At 37.1% G+C, this 13,907-nt stretch overlaps 1 protein-coding gene across 1 annotated transcript; it reads left to right on the forward strand.

Moving 5' to 3' along the window:
• The first annotated feature begins 4,008 nt into the window (after positions 1-4,008).
• Positions 4,009-13,212, forward strand: LOC113297830 (protein RRC1-like). Its single transcript, XM_026546410.1, has 18 exons — positions 4,009-4,187; positions 4,606-4,694; positions 4,775-4,910; positions 5,059-5,104; positions 6,677-6,731; positions 6,845-6,994; positions 7,265-7,384; positions 7,480-7,645; positions 8,478-8,590; positions 8,796-8,867; positions 9,546-9,767; positions 9,866-9,924; positions 10,010-10,094; positions 10,355-10,492; positions 10,945-11,169; positions 11,259-12,082; positions 12,174-12,355; positions 12,696-13,212. The coding sequence occupies exons 2-18, from the start codon at positions 4,620-4,622 to the stop codon at positions 12,992-12,994; spliced, it is 2,967 nt and encodes a 988-aa protein (XP_026402195.1). The 5' UTR covers positions 4,009-4,187; positions 4,606-4,619; the 3' UTR covers positions 12,995-13,212.
• The last annotated feature ends 695 nt before the right edge of the window (positions 13,213-13,907 follow it).

Here is a 13,907-nt window from a genome sequence, read left to right on the forward strand (position 1 = left end):
AAGTTTAACTTGGCCATGATAGCTAAACTAGCCTGGAGACTCTTATCAGAACCCAATGCACTGTGGGTTTCTCAATTGAAACCAAGATACTTTAGACATACTTCTCCCTTTAGAGCCAAAAAACCTACCACTAGTTCTTTGATATGGAGATGTATTTTTAAAGGTGTAACATTAGTTGAACAAAATAACATATGGGAAATAGGGAATGGTAAAAAAAACTAGTATTTGGGATGACAATTGGATCCCTAATCAGGAAAACAATCTTAGTAACTGGAAATCAACAACTAACAACCATTTAACACTTGTGGAAGATCTTATGGATCCCATCACAAAGAAGTGGAATAATACTCTAATTTTTGGAATGTTCCCCAATCATATAGCTGAAAAGATTATAAATACCAGAATAGCAAAAGGTACACAGGATACTTTGAGGTGGCTTCTTACAAAATCTGGGAATTTCTCTGTTAAATCTATGTATAACAAACTAAATGAGAAGACCATGAACCACTACAATCTAGGACAACCAGACTCTTTCTGGAAAAAACTCTGGAACCTAGATATATCTGACAGAATAAAAAATTTCGCATGGAAATGCTTACAAAACGCTTTATCAACGAACCAAAAATTGTCTAAATTTATGGAGGATGTACATCCTCAATGCTCCTTTGGCTGCCCAGATGAGGAATCAATAGAACACCTCCTAATTTTTTGTCCCTATGCTCAAGAGATCTGGGCATCTGAACCAAATCCCGTGATTGCTTGCTTTCCGAATACTATCTCTTTCTTAGATATCTGTAAACAATGGATGGAAAATCCTAATCAAACTATTTCTTTAGAGATTATATTAACCAAAGCATGGTTTATATGGAAAGAACGATGTAATAGAGTTTTCGAAAAAACTTCATTATCTGGCTCTCAATTAAGTTTAGAAATCCAGAGACATTTAGACTTTTGGAATACACATTCTAAGCCTCTGAAAAAAATTAGAAAACAAGTTCCTGATTCTTGGATTGCTCCTAATAAAAATCAATGGAAAATTAATATTGATGCAGCATGGATCTCAAAGACTATGCCTGCAGGTTTTCTTTAATCTTACAAAATGATCCAGGTGAATTCCAACAATGTAGAGCAGGGTCAGTCTCAGCTACTTCCCCTGAAGAAGCGGAAGCAATAGCTTTACAACAGGGAGCGAAATGGGCAATGGAATTGGGACTATCGAATTTTTTGGTGGAAGGTGACTGCAAATGTCTAATGGACTACCTGAATGGAAAAGAGTCAGAGATTGAATGGCGAAACCAGTCCAGAATGGAAGAAGTCAAGAATGGTTTTAGTTTGTGTCAGTCTTTTTTGGGTTTTAGTTATGTTCCAAGAGCTGCAAATAGTGTAGCAGACCTCTTAGCAAAAGAGGCAAAAGCTTTTAGACAAACTTCAAATTGGAGTAGAACTCCACCTTCTTGTATTACAAATGCTCTTGAAGTAGATAAATCTAATGTTAGGATGAACTCAGTCATGCCTGCATCGGATAAATCTACTTTGTATGATACAAGGGTTTCTAACTCCCTAAGTTAGTTCTTTTTGAATGCACCAAAAAAAAAAAGAAAAAGAAGTCAAAATGTTAGCTTAAGGAAAAAAAAAGAAACATCGGGGGACCAGTAGTGCAGTAGTGTACCAACAGTGATAATAAAGTGGCCTTCTTTTAGAAACATGAATTTGGATGTGTTCATAATCTTATTATATCATTAATTAATCAGCTGTAGGAGCAGCTTGAGCATCCACACCGTCGAGCCTTTGTAAAACGATGGACAATATGATGTTTTCTGCTCAAATTTGACTTATATTGAATAAAGACTGATCTTTTTTCTCTTAACTTCTAGTACATTATTTTCCTTTGGCCCTATGTTTTTGGCATTTTACACTTTTAACCGGTAATGGGCTGGTGGCGCAGTAACATTTTGTCGAAGGTTTGTGTCTTGGATCCTCCGCTCACAATTTTCGTAACTACTCCTATTTTCAAAATGGTTTTGGCTTCATTTATTATCCTAATTTCATTTTTGCATGATAATTTGGTTAACCTTTAAAGAATTGTTAATTCTGTCTCAGGCGACATATCGCTTTTTCACCAATACATTCTGCCCCTCAACCTCAAGTACATTGGTTTTTTTTGTGTGATTAGTTTAAAATGTGCAGTAGGACGATATGTGCACGATTATGCAGATGATGCAGGAGCAACATCAAATCTACCACTTCAACATATAGGTCGTCCTTGTTGTAATGATTAAGAAATTAATAATATATGCATATCACCGCTACGATCCGACTAACTAAATATTATGGTCGTCCCTGACCCGACTGACTAAACATGATATTATAACTCGGCTAATTAAACATTGACCGGTAACTAAATATGCTACCGTAACCTAACTAACTAAACACGATATCATGGCCCCGCTAATTAAATACTTTTGTCACATATCCCAGCTAACTTACAGGATGACTGATATATTGTGAATGGACATAGACCGAACACAAAACAACAAGCAAAAAAAGTGAAAGAGGTTGAGCCCCGACTAATTAAAAATTGATTTGATTGACTGAATATGCCACTATGATATGAGTAACTAAATATTATGGTCGTCCCTAACGGCCGGGGCACATATTGAAAGGATATTGAATTGCTCAGTATAAGATACATGGAATATCGAGAACCCTTAAACAAGAGGCTCTGATATGGCCGACATGTATCGAGGTCATGGAACTGCAACTCGTTTTTTTTTGCGGAAAGCGAAGACACAACTCTTATGAATTCTAACATGGTCAGAAATACATGATTCTCGGTATGAATTTACAAATATGACCTTTGCCAAAAATCCACCATCAATAATTGTACTCGTGTGCTGTGCCCAGCTTTTGACTAGTAAAACGAGGCTCCACAATGCTTTAATTTTTCCAAAAGCAGTTTCAAAACCTATATATGTCAATAATTTTTGAAATTGGCGTTTGGTAAAAAAAAATCAAAGTACTTTTTATCCAAAGCACTTCCCAAATTCCTTAATTTTCAAAAGCTAGGGAGGAGGAACTTTTAAAAGCTACAAAAGCATAAGCTTTGGTCCCACCAAAATTTAATGCTTGATTTATCCTTTTTGTCCCTACTTTATTTTGTAAATGACAAAAATTATCCTTAAATATAATTATACAATCAATTTTTTATTCTTTAAATATTATTATATTTTATTTTAAAAGTATTTTATGATACCATTTCATTTAATTTGTCAAAAATAAAATAATTACTTAATTTTAGTTTGATTTTTTGTTTGAAAATTATATATATTATAAAAAGAAGTGGTGTGTGTGTAGCCTTACAAATCCGACCATCGATTTCGTAGGTAATTAAACATGATATTATAACTCGGCTAATTAAACATTGACCTAGGTAACTAAACATGCTACTGTAACCTAACTAACGAAACACGATATCATGGCCCCGCTAATTAAATACTTTTGTCGTATATCCCAGCTAACTTACAGGCTGACTGATATATTGTGAGTGGACATAGACCGAACACAAAACAACAAACAAAAAAAGCAAAAGAGGTTGAGCCCGGCCGTAGGCTGGGGTGATACCTAGTATATATATATATATAAGGTGGTTTAGTAAAATACATTTTTTAACTATTATAATAATAGTAACAATTAGTAAATTTCATATTTTATATATTTATATTTAATAATAAAAAATTTAATTGTTTTTAAACCCAATAAAATTGAATAAAACTATTTTTAGAGATACGTCTGTTTTTGTCATTTGCCACAACAACAATGGTTGAATTTGATATTTTACTTAACACTTTGATTATTTTTTTAATCAGCTTTAACTTTAATTAATATTTTACCAAACGTCTAATTGTATTTTTTCTCACAACACAGTACAGCAACGCACATCACAAAAATGATTTTACAAAAGCCGCAATCCCAAACTAAATCGTTGGCACAGTCGCATCACTTGCGTTAAGACAAACCCCATAACCAAAACTTATTTGCCGATAGCTCACTGCGTTAAGAAGAACTCCCCTTCCGAAAACCTCTTCTTGATCATTCTCTCTTCAGCTTCTTGAACCCTTAAAAAATCAGTCTTTTACTTTGATTCCATCCAAATTTTTTCTTTTCTTCATTCAAATCTGCACATACCGGTACGTTTTACTTCACGAATTCATACAAAAATAGATAATTTACAGCTCAAAATTTAGAAACCTTATGATAAATGTTAAGCGTTGAAAGGTTGATTAGTTCTTGTTTTTTTTTTCGCACCTAATAATGTGTTACAGTCAGCAGTATTGTATTGGTCTATGACTTTTAGTTCATCACTACAACCCTAATTTTGTGTACTTTAAAAATTGTTTTTTCCTATTACTTTTATATTCGTTCGACCTAATCCGTAGAATGAGCAGCTATTTGTTAGTCTTACTGTCTGATCAAAAGAATTTGTGCCTAATTTTCTAACTAGGGTTCTGGATTGGGATACGTTTTTTTACATAATAGTGTGTAAGGGATCGTAATTTGTTTCATATTTTTGTTTGTCTGATGGATTGTGCGTGTTGTGTGTTTAAGCATGTCATAAGAAGATGAATTCATTCTCTGTTACGCGGAAGAAAACTCCTTTTCAGAAGCATAGAGAGGAAGAAGAAGCAAAGAAAAAGGTAACAACTATTTCCGTTACTTACCTTGGTTTTGTGAGCTGCTTTAGCGTTGGATGTTGACAGCTTTTTTGGATTTTCAGAGAGCAGAGGATGAAACTGCACGACTGTATGCTGAGTTCTTGGAGTCATTTCAGAGTGATAGCACTCCTGGATCGAAGACCTTTGTTAGAGGAGGAACGATTAATCCCAATGATAAACTGAAGAATGATTCTGAAGGTCAAAATCATACTCACTTCCATATGCCTCTTCCCTTCTTTATTTCAATTTTATTTGGTTTGTTTTACTTCCTCGATATATGGGTGGCTTTTTATTCTGAGAGCACATTAATAAAAATGTGGGCCTTTTATTCATTCCACGATGGCAGGAGGAACTTCCAGAGATGGGGCATCTGTTCCAAAGAAGGGTAGTAGGTAAATGAATGTACTTTAATTCTGAAGATGGAGTCATGGTGTTGCCTATATTCCACATACTGGAATGCTGCAATGCATCTTGGCATGTCTAGTATACGCTACTTAAGGCTGAGGAGGATTCTGGAAGTATATATTAGATGAAACATGCAAATTCCTTAGGTTCTTTACAAATGTCCTTTGGGCGTTTCTGTCTTGCACTTACAAGAAGATTACTCGCTCACACTAAACTTAAGAGCATATAAACCTTAAAAAAAATGTGACTTACTTTTCATGAGTTGAATGGATGAACGCACACGCATTTACGCCTTTGTTGCATAGGTTAACAAATTTGGGGTCTTGTTCTCTTAGCCGTTCTCTGTCTCAGGGATACAATTGGTTGTGTTGTTTCTACAGTTATGTAGAGTTGCTAAAATTTCCCTTTGGCACCAGATGTCTGTTGTTTGTTAGGTTACATGCTGCTGCACATTTATGAGATTGTCATGGCCTTTTTAAATTATGGTTTAGGGTCTGCTAAATGGTGTTGTTGTCTTGCTCCGCTTACTATGTTTTACAAGTTTGTGGGCATTCCCTGCAGTTTGCAACTACTGGCCTGTGTCTGCTGAATCCACCAATTGAAATCATAATCAACTGGTCTTTGGAAAAGCACGACAGTAGATATCATATCTATTTCCCTTCTTTTCTGGCATTGTTTGAATTGTTATAAAATTTTGAATCCTACTGCTTTTTCTCAAGGAAATTGCTTTCCAGCCTACAAAAACTTTTGCTAACATATTATAAGGCTATGACAACACGGATACGCGTCTAATTGCATTGACTTGGGTTTGAGTTATTTGTCATTGATGTTTTGCTTGAAATATTAGTTCTAACTTCTAATTTTCTATACTGTGGGTTATCAAGCTGGAACATGTTTTACTCCCTATTTGTCCCATTAACTTAGGGGAAACATTTGCAATCACATATCTCCCTGTCAATGTATGCACTATAGTGTCCGCGATTGTGCGAAGTATGTTAACTTGTCTTGCTTGATGCTTGACGAAGTGTATTTGCTTGCAAATTACTTGCATCACATACACAGGTGCTGTAATAAATGTTTCGGTATCGATATAATTTCTCTCTGGGAGGTTTTTTATGTCTCAGACACTGTTGTTTGTGCTGATTAGTGTGGGTATAAAAATCTTGGCGCCACTCCTATGTTCCAAAGATTGATTAGAGCTGATCCAGAAAATAGGTTTTAGAGTTCACTACTTTCAGCTAAATTATATGCTATTGCTATTATTAGGGAAGGGAAGTGTGCATGCCCTAATGTCATAGTCAGGTAATATAAAGTCAGGTGTGCAATGGGGACCCGTTTAGGAGAATATGCTCTTATGTTTTTCCTGTGCTACTCCCACAGTTTTGCTGTATGTTGCGTGATCCTATGCCATAAGAAAATTGTTTGCTTTTGTTTCAGAAGTTCTTTCAGAAGTCTGTTGCTTTGTGGTCTTTCGTTAATCACCATAATAGTATTTGATTATTCTTTTCAAAAGAAGCATTTGGTAAAGTGAAAATTCAGCCATAGCTATGTTTCTACAGGTACGTTCCTTCTTTCTTACCACCTCCGACCAGAGCAAAAGAACCTGAGAGAAAGGTAAGTCTGTTTGATACTGCCACCGGTGTTTGTGATTCTCCATTTCCGCCAACAATTGGTTATTGATACTTTAGTACATATCTACCGCTAATAGCTCTGCATCAAATTTGTAGGAAGAGGAGAAACCAAAGGAGAAAGAGAAGGGAAAGTCTAGGAACATCGATCATTTTATGGAAGAGCTGAAACTTGAGCAAGAGTTAAGGGAGAAAAGGAACCAAGAGCGTGGTCAATCACGTGATGGACGCCAGATTGAGAACTCTGCTGTAAGAACTGTGACATCTGAATGATGTCTGTGCATTGTAGGACTGAATATGATATTATCAGTTAAACTAAATATCCTAGTCTCGACTGTTTTCCTCCAAATGCTTAGTTACTAAATATAGCATAAGTTCTTTACTGTGCACAATAATTATAATTGGGAGAAGTTTCTATTGTTCTCTTTTATGCAGTGGTGTCTAAATATCATCATGTCTCTCTCTTATTTACAAAAAGTAGTTTACTGATTTGATGCATGATGCATATTGCGTCTCCAGCCACTTAGTCGATTTGACGAGCTACCCGATGATATTGATCTTAGCGGGAGGCTTCCTGGATCATTTGATGATGGGGATCCACAAACTACAAATCTATATGTTGGAAATCTTTCACCGCAGGTGAGTCACGTCTCTAAATACAACTTTATTTCCTCCCGATTTTGAAGGCCGGCATTTAATGATATTATCCCGTTTCTTTGTCCCAAAAACTACAGGTGGATGAAAATTTTCTCCTGAGGACTTTTGGAAGATTTGGTCCTATTGCTAGTGTAAAGATAATGTGGCCTAGGACGGACGATGAACGCAAGCGACAAAGAAATTGTGGTTTCGTAGCTTTTATGAATAGAGCTGATGGACAAGCTGCTAAGGATGAAATGCAAGGTTTGAACCTTTCTAGATTTTGCATGCAGACTAGCCCAGTTATCTGCTGTGGAGTATTTACTTGCATATTTATGTTTCTCATATAATCACTGTATGCATGCTGATATTCTCTCAGTCATGCTGAGTATATGTTCCCTTTTCTTATTATGTTTTTGTATTAATTGAGGTCTTTGAGGCTTAATCTCGACATATAGGAGAGGGTATGTTATGCGTTGGCACTCTATAGTACTTTAATTAATACAACGACTATTTGTAACTGTAAACTGGTTATTATGTAATACTGCCTCCGTCCCACCAAAGATGACCTATCCATTTTAATTTTGTGTCCCTCCAAAAGTTGACCCTTACAAATAAACAAGGCCATATTTCTAAAATTACCCTTTAGTGGATTATTGTTATTAAATCTTACTATAAGAAATATGTATAATTTGATAGTCATATTTATATTCGTTACGTAGGTGTTTTAAAATGCTTTCCAACGATATAAAAGTTACAAATATCCGTGGCATAATTTGAGAGATATTTCATTTCTAAATTTTACTATTTTGTTATGCATAAAGATATAATTGTAAAAATATCCCTCCCTCCTTGCCTTGAGAATTGTGCAAACTTGAACTAGGTCGTCTTTGGTGGGACGGAGGGAGTAGCTTATGTATGCTTCATGTTTCTGTATTGTATAATTTGAGGTTGTAAAAGTCTTCTTCTACATATATGGATGCTTATTCTTGTCTTCGTGTTGGCTCTTAATGAACTTGTTGTGTCTTTGCATCGCTGTGTTGAGACTCAGATATAGTAGGATTACTGATTACCTTCTCACTTCTTTTATGGGCAGGAGTTGTTGTTTATGAGTATGAATTGAAGATTGGATGGGGTAAGTCTGTCTCCCTTCCAGGGCAAGCGTTACCAGCTCCTCCACCTGGGCACATGGCCATAAGGAGTAAGGAGGTTCGTCTTAGATGAATTATTTTTTGAAAGTCATAGCCTTCCATTGCTTACTAGGCGCATATATGTGTGCGTGTTTATATTGCGTAGATATCCAAGGGAATGCCTGTTTTTTATCTGAGATCTTCTCTTTTACATTTTAAACTTGTATGTTACATTCATAATTCTTTAAGTGAATCAATCTAAAACTGTTTCTGGCAACTGACAGGGTGCTACTGTAATCTTGTCTGGTCCTGATGGTCCACCAGTAACTTCTGTTACAAATCAGAGCTCTGAGTTGGTAAGTCAACTAAATAATTTAGAACCCTGTTTTTGTCAAGTAACTTCCTGAGCATCACCGTGTTACCTTGTATTCTACAAACTTTTTAACGTTTTCAGGATGATGACTACATCCTGTTCTTTTATTTTCTTGCTATTTTAATGGTAGGTACACGGATCGATATGTTAGATGTTCATCATAATAAACCTAACCTTCGTTCATATCTGCCTGACAAGAGAGCTCCACTTTCTAGATTTTCGCCACACCAGAGCACAGAGTCCATGTCAGACTCCTGCTGACATTGTTGTGGGTAAATGTACAAAATAACGTCAGATGACGTGTGTATATGTGTCCTGTGTGTGCTTGGCCTTGAATGTAGCATATAGTTAATATCTTGTGACTTAATGGAAAAAAAAAACGGTACATGCCTTGCATGTATATGCAAGAGTTTGAGATCTGATAAAACAAGTTGTCATAGACTTATAGCTAAATAAGTATGTGGACATCCATGTCCATGTTTTTTCTTTTCTTAGCTCATCATGTCAGAGATCATGTACCAGCGTCCGACATATATGCAAGTACTCGTATCATTGTTACATATGTTACCACCGTTACTTTCACTGTACTGTTTTATTTTTTGTACCGTTGATGTGTTTTCATCAAAACTACAGAATAAGAATTCTAAGATTTGGTGTTCAGGTTCTCACCCCTAATGTACCTGATATAACGGTTGTCCCTCCTGAGGATGATCACCTTCGCCATGTGATTGATACTATGGCGTTGTATGTTCTCGATGGAGGATGCTCATTTGAACAAGCTATAATGGAGAGAGGTCGTGGTAATCCTCTGTTTAAGTTCTTGTTTGAGCTTGGGTCAAAGGAGCACACATACTACGTTTGGAGGCTGTACTCTTTTGCTCAGGTACGTCTTTATATCTAACTGAATTGGGTATCTATGTTATCATGTAAGTGACAAAACATTGGGTAGAACATGTTCTCTGATCTTGTGCAATTATGTAGGGTGATACTCTTCAAAGGTGGCGAACAGAGCCTTTCATTATGATAACTGGGAGTGGGAGGTAAATCATTAGTCAATACTTGCTAATTGAGTTGTGCACGAGAGCAGAATCTGAATAATTTGATGATACTTGTATTTCCATTCAGATGGATATCTCCACCTCTGCCTGCAGTCAAGAGCCCTGAGCATGAGAAAGAAGCCGGTACTACATTCGCTGCAGGAAGAAGCAGAGTAAGTCTTGCACTGATGTTGTTACTCTGAGCATCTTTCTTTTACAGTAGAATGTTTATGGGTTGTAATCCAGTTTTGTTTTTTCTTGAAAAAGCTGTGTGGGTTCTAATTTTACACAGTTTCAGCTTATTTTTGAACCTTTCATGATTTGACCATTTTTCCCTACTAGTTGAAAAAAATGTTGCCTTGTGATACTTGGTATTGTGAATTCCGGTTATCGTCTTTCATGTTTATGAGCTCTTTCTTTTGCCATTCTATAGCGTGTGGAACTGGAGAGAACATTAACTGATCCACAGAGGGCTGAGTTTGAGGATATGCTTCGTGCTTTAACTTTGGAGAGAGGCCAGATAAAAGAAGCCATGGGTTTTGCTCTAGATAATGCGGATGCAGCTGGGGAGGTAATACATTGCTAGTTATATTTTTCTCTTGCAATAAAACTTTATCCCTACTCTTCAAGAATAAAGCAGTATTATCCTTGCACAATAATCAATAATGCTCCCTGTAATTCATCTGTTGGCAAAAAGGATATAATTCCTTGGTGTTGGTCACATTGCCTGTAGTCATCTACCTCCAATACACTCAAATTTTATGGGGATTACGTTCAGCCCCAATTTTTAATGCAAGTTGTAGATATATTTTAGTTGGATAAAAAAGAAGTTCATTTTCTAGTTCTACTACCTCTTCAGTAATTCACTTTCTGAAGCTTTTCTACTTTGATTTTCATGGTGGTATACAATCTGAGACAGATAATCAAAAAGAGAAATAAGTTAACATCAACTTTCCCAGTGTTTTACCTTCCGATTTCAAATAAATTATGTTAACGGCATTCATGAATTTGTTGTGTTTTCAGGTTGTCGAGGTTCTTACTGAATCTTTGACGCTGACAGAAACCCACATACCTACTAAAGTTGCAAGGCTCATGCTTGTCTCTGATATCCTTCATAACAGTAGCGCTCCTGTAAAAAATGCTTCTGCATATCGTACAAAATTTGAAGCAACCTTACCTGACATCATGGAGAGCTTTAATGACTTGTACTGTGGTGTATCCGGAAGGATGACTGCAGAGGCTCTCAAGGTAAGCTGTAAGTGGGAATTTAATCGTAGACTTCCTCCCTCTCTCTTTTATGATCTCTCTCTCGTGATCTTATAATGTAATTCTGGCAGGAGAGAGTTCTGAAGGTTCTTCAAGTATGGGCAGATTGGTTTCTATTTTCCGATGCTTATGTGCATGGACTGCGAGCGACTTTCCTTAGATCTGGGAACTCCGGAGTTACGCTTTTTCATTCTATATCTGGGAATGCTGAAGAAGCTGAAAAACAGAAGTCCGAGGATATGTCCGAAGGGGATAAGCTCAACCAGGATGCGGCATTGGCAATGGGGAAGGGGGCAGCGACACAGGAATTACTAAATCTTCCACTGCCTGAGCTGGAAAGACGCTGCAGACATAATGGATTATCACTTGTTGGTGGTCGGGAGATTATGGTTGCAAGATTACTTAGTCTGGAAGAGGCAGAAAAACTACGGGGTTATGATCGGGAGGATGATACGAAATATGGACAAGTCCCTACAAAAGCAGTTAGATATTCTAAGGACGACAGCAGTTGGAGTGGGGATAATGGTGGTCATAGAGAAACCAATTTTGGTACGGAACGAGTGAGTTCGTCAGGATGGAATCAATACGAGGAGGATTCTGTTCAGCCACAAAGAGAAGGTTCTATACTGTTGTCCTCAGCTCTTGCTATTCCACAACCCGAATTAACTGCTTTTACAAAGAAGGGAAAGGCTGAACCTGTTCTGCCGGATTCTAAATGGGCTCGAGAAGAGGATGGAAGTGACAATGAAGGCAAAACTCGGGATCTGGGGTTAAGCTATTCATCTTCTGGAAGTGAAAATGCCGGTGATGGTCCCAGCAAAGTTAATGATGTAGAAGTTTCAACTGATTTAAGCACTTTGTCCCACCTTGACAGTGTCATTAATGAAGAGCAAAGGTTGTAACTTAACTTCTATTGTCAGGTATCTGAAGTCACCATCTACATCGTTAGTTGCAGGTCCTAATAAAAATTTTCTTTGCATAAACAGGCAAAAGTTAAGGCGTCTTGAGGTAGCTGTTATGGAATACCGTGAGTCGATTGAAGAGCAAGGGATCCGGAGTCCTGGGGAAATTGAGAAAAAAGTGGCTAGTCACAGGCGAAGATTAATTTCTGATTTTGGACTATTGGGTTCTGATGTAGATGTCACTGGAAACACCAGGCATTCTCCTCGTAAGTATAAACACTCAAATGCGTACTGAACTGAAATGCATCTCTGCTGCTTCAAGTCATAGACATTGGAGGCTTCAAACATAAAATAATTTCTGCTCCTAAATAATTGGAGCCGGCAACGAAGCTAGGCAAGATCTGGTTGTCATACTAATACACAGAGATGGAGTATTCAAACAGTCTCTTTGACTAGTTATCTTTGGCTCTCTGTAGGTTTTTTCGTCATGGATTTATTCTGTGGCATTGCTGCTACACCATACTGAAGATTCGTCTAATTTTTGTTAGACTAATTCGTTCTCATTCCGTATGGATAAATATTTATTAAAAAACTTGAATTTTGCAGAGATTACCTTGGAAAGAAAAGATAGGCGAGGTGATTCCCGTGAATCTTCAAGGAAACGACATCGCAGTCAAAGCCCAAGTAGGAGTCCTCAGCGCAAGTCTTTATCCGCTAGAGACAGGGATAGAGAGACTGTTCTGGACAGGGATCGGGATAGGCTCCGTGTTAGAGAAAGAGGTCACGAGCTAGAGACTGAAAGGGTGAGGGAGCGTGAGAGTGGAAGTAGAGAAAGGGATGATCCTGACAAGGACAAAGGAAGAGAGAGAGACAGGGACAGGGACAAAAGGAGAAAAGGGAAATGAAGAAAACATGACTGAGTACACAATTTATCTCCTGAAAATTAATACTATGTGGATAGCCAGAGGGCATGTATGTTAGATGTTGCATTGATAATAAACGTTTCATGTCAATTTTGTTATTTATGTACGCTGAGCAATCCCTCAAAAGAGAAGGGATAATGGGTTGATCTTTTCAGTTCAAGTTGGTATTGGGCTGCTGGGGTTTTCGTCGTCTTTTTCTACTTTCTGAGTCCAACTGAATGGAGTTTTTCTAAAGTTTGAGGATCTCTGTATCTGTATATTAAAATGGGAAACTTGATAAAGTGCCCCGTTTGAAATATACAAGACGGAATTACCCCAGCTTTTTAAAACTTTTCAAACGTATCTCCTGCAGTTAAGTTTTCCATCCAAGTTAGTTAACACTAGTTTACTTGTCCAAATTTTACCTATTTACCCTTTGGTTATCATGTTTACCTTCTACATCATTTTTCAGGCTCAGTGGAGCTCGGTTCAGGTTTGTTACATAATTACCCAACAAGGGTTCATCATTTCCATGTATTTTGGGGTTTCTGGTTGGTGGAGAATCAACTTTCTATAACATTTTTCAGGTTTATCGAGCCCTGTTCAGAATCGTTTCACTACATTCAGGTTCGTCAAGCCCGATTCAGGATCGTTACATCGCTTTCAGGATTGACGAACATTTTACCCTTTTTATCAAGGGGATGTTGTTCAGGGGTAAATAAGACATTTATTATATAAGATGACTTAACTGGATAGAAACCGTTATTTGTAAACGGTAAAAAAAAGGTTATTTTTGAAAAAAATTAAAACATAGGGGGTACTTTCATCTATTATGTTTCAAAACGGGGATACTCTATCAAATCCCCAATTCCAAGCGAGTGGAGCTGCCATACCGTACGGAAAAATAGGGTTAAAA

This window comes from Papaver somniferum, chromosome 7, assembly GCF_003573695.1.
Source record: "Papaver somniferum cultivar HN1 chromosome 7, ASM357369v1, whole genome shotgun sequence".
Taxonomy (NCBI): Eukaryota; Viridiplantae; Streptophyta; class Magnoliopsida; order Ranunculales; family Papaveraceae; genus Papaver; species Papaver somniferum.

Excerpts from the sequence above, each read along its gene's own strand:
- LOC113297830 (XM_026546410.1), top strand. The coding sequence starts at position 4,620 with ATGAATTCATTCTCTGTTACGCGGAAGAAAACTCCTTTTCAGAAGCAT. Across the intron at positions 5,105-6,676 it reads GTTCCAAAGAAGGGTAGTAG|GTACGTTCCTTCTTTCTTAC; the intron begins GTAAATGAATGT and ends ATGTTTCTACAG. Across the intron at positions 8,591-8,795 it reads TGGCCATAAGGAGTAAGGAG|GGTGCTACTGTAATCTTGTC; the intron begins GTTCGTCTTAGA and ends GGCAACTGACAG.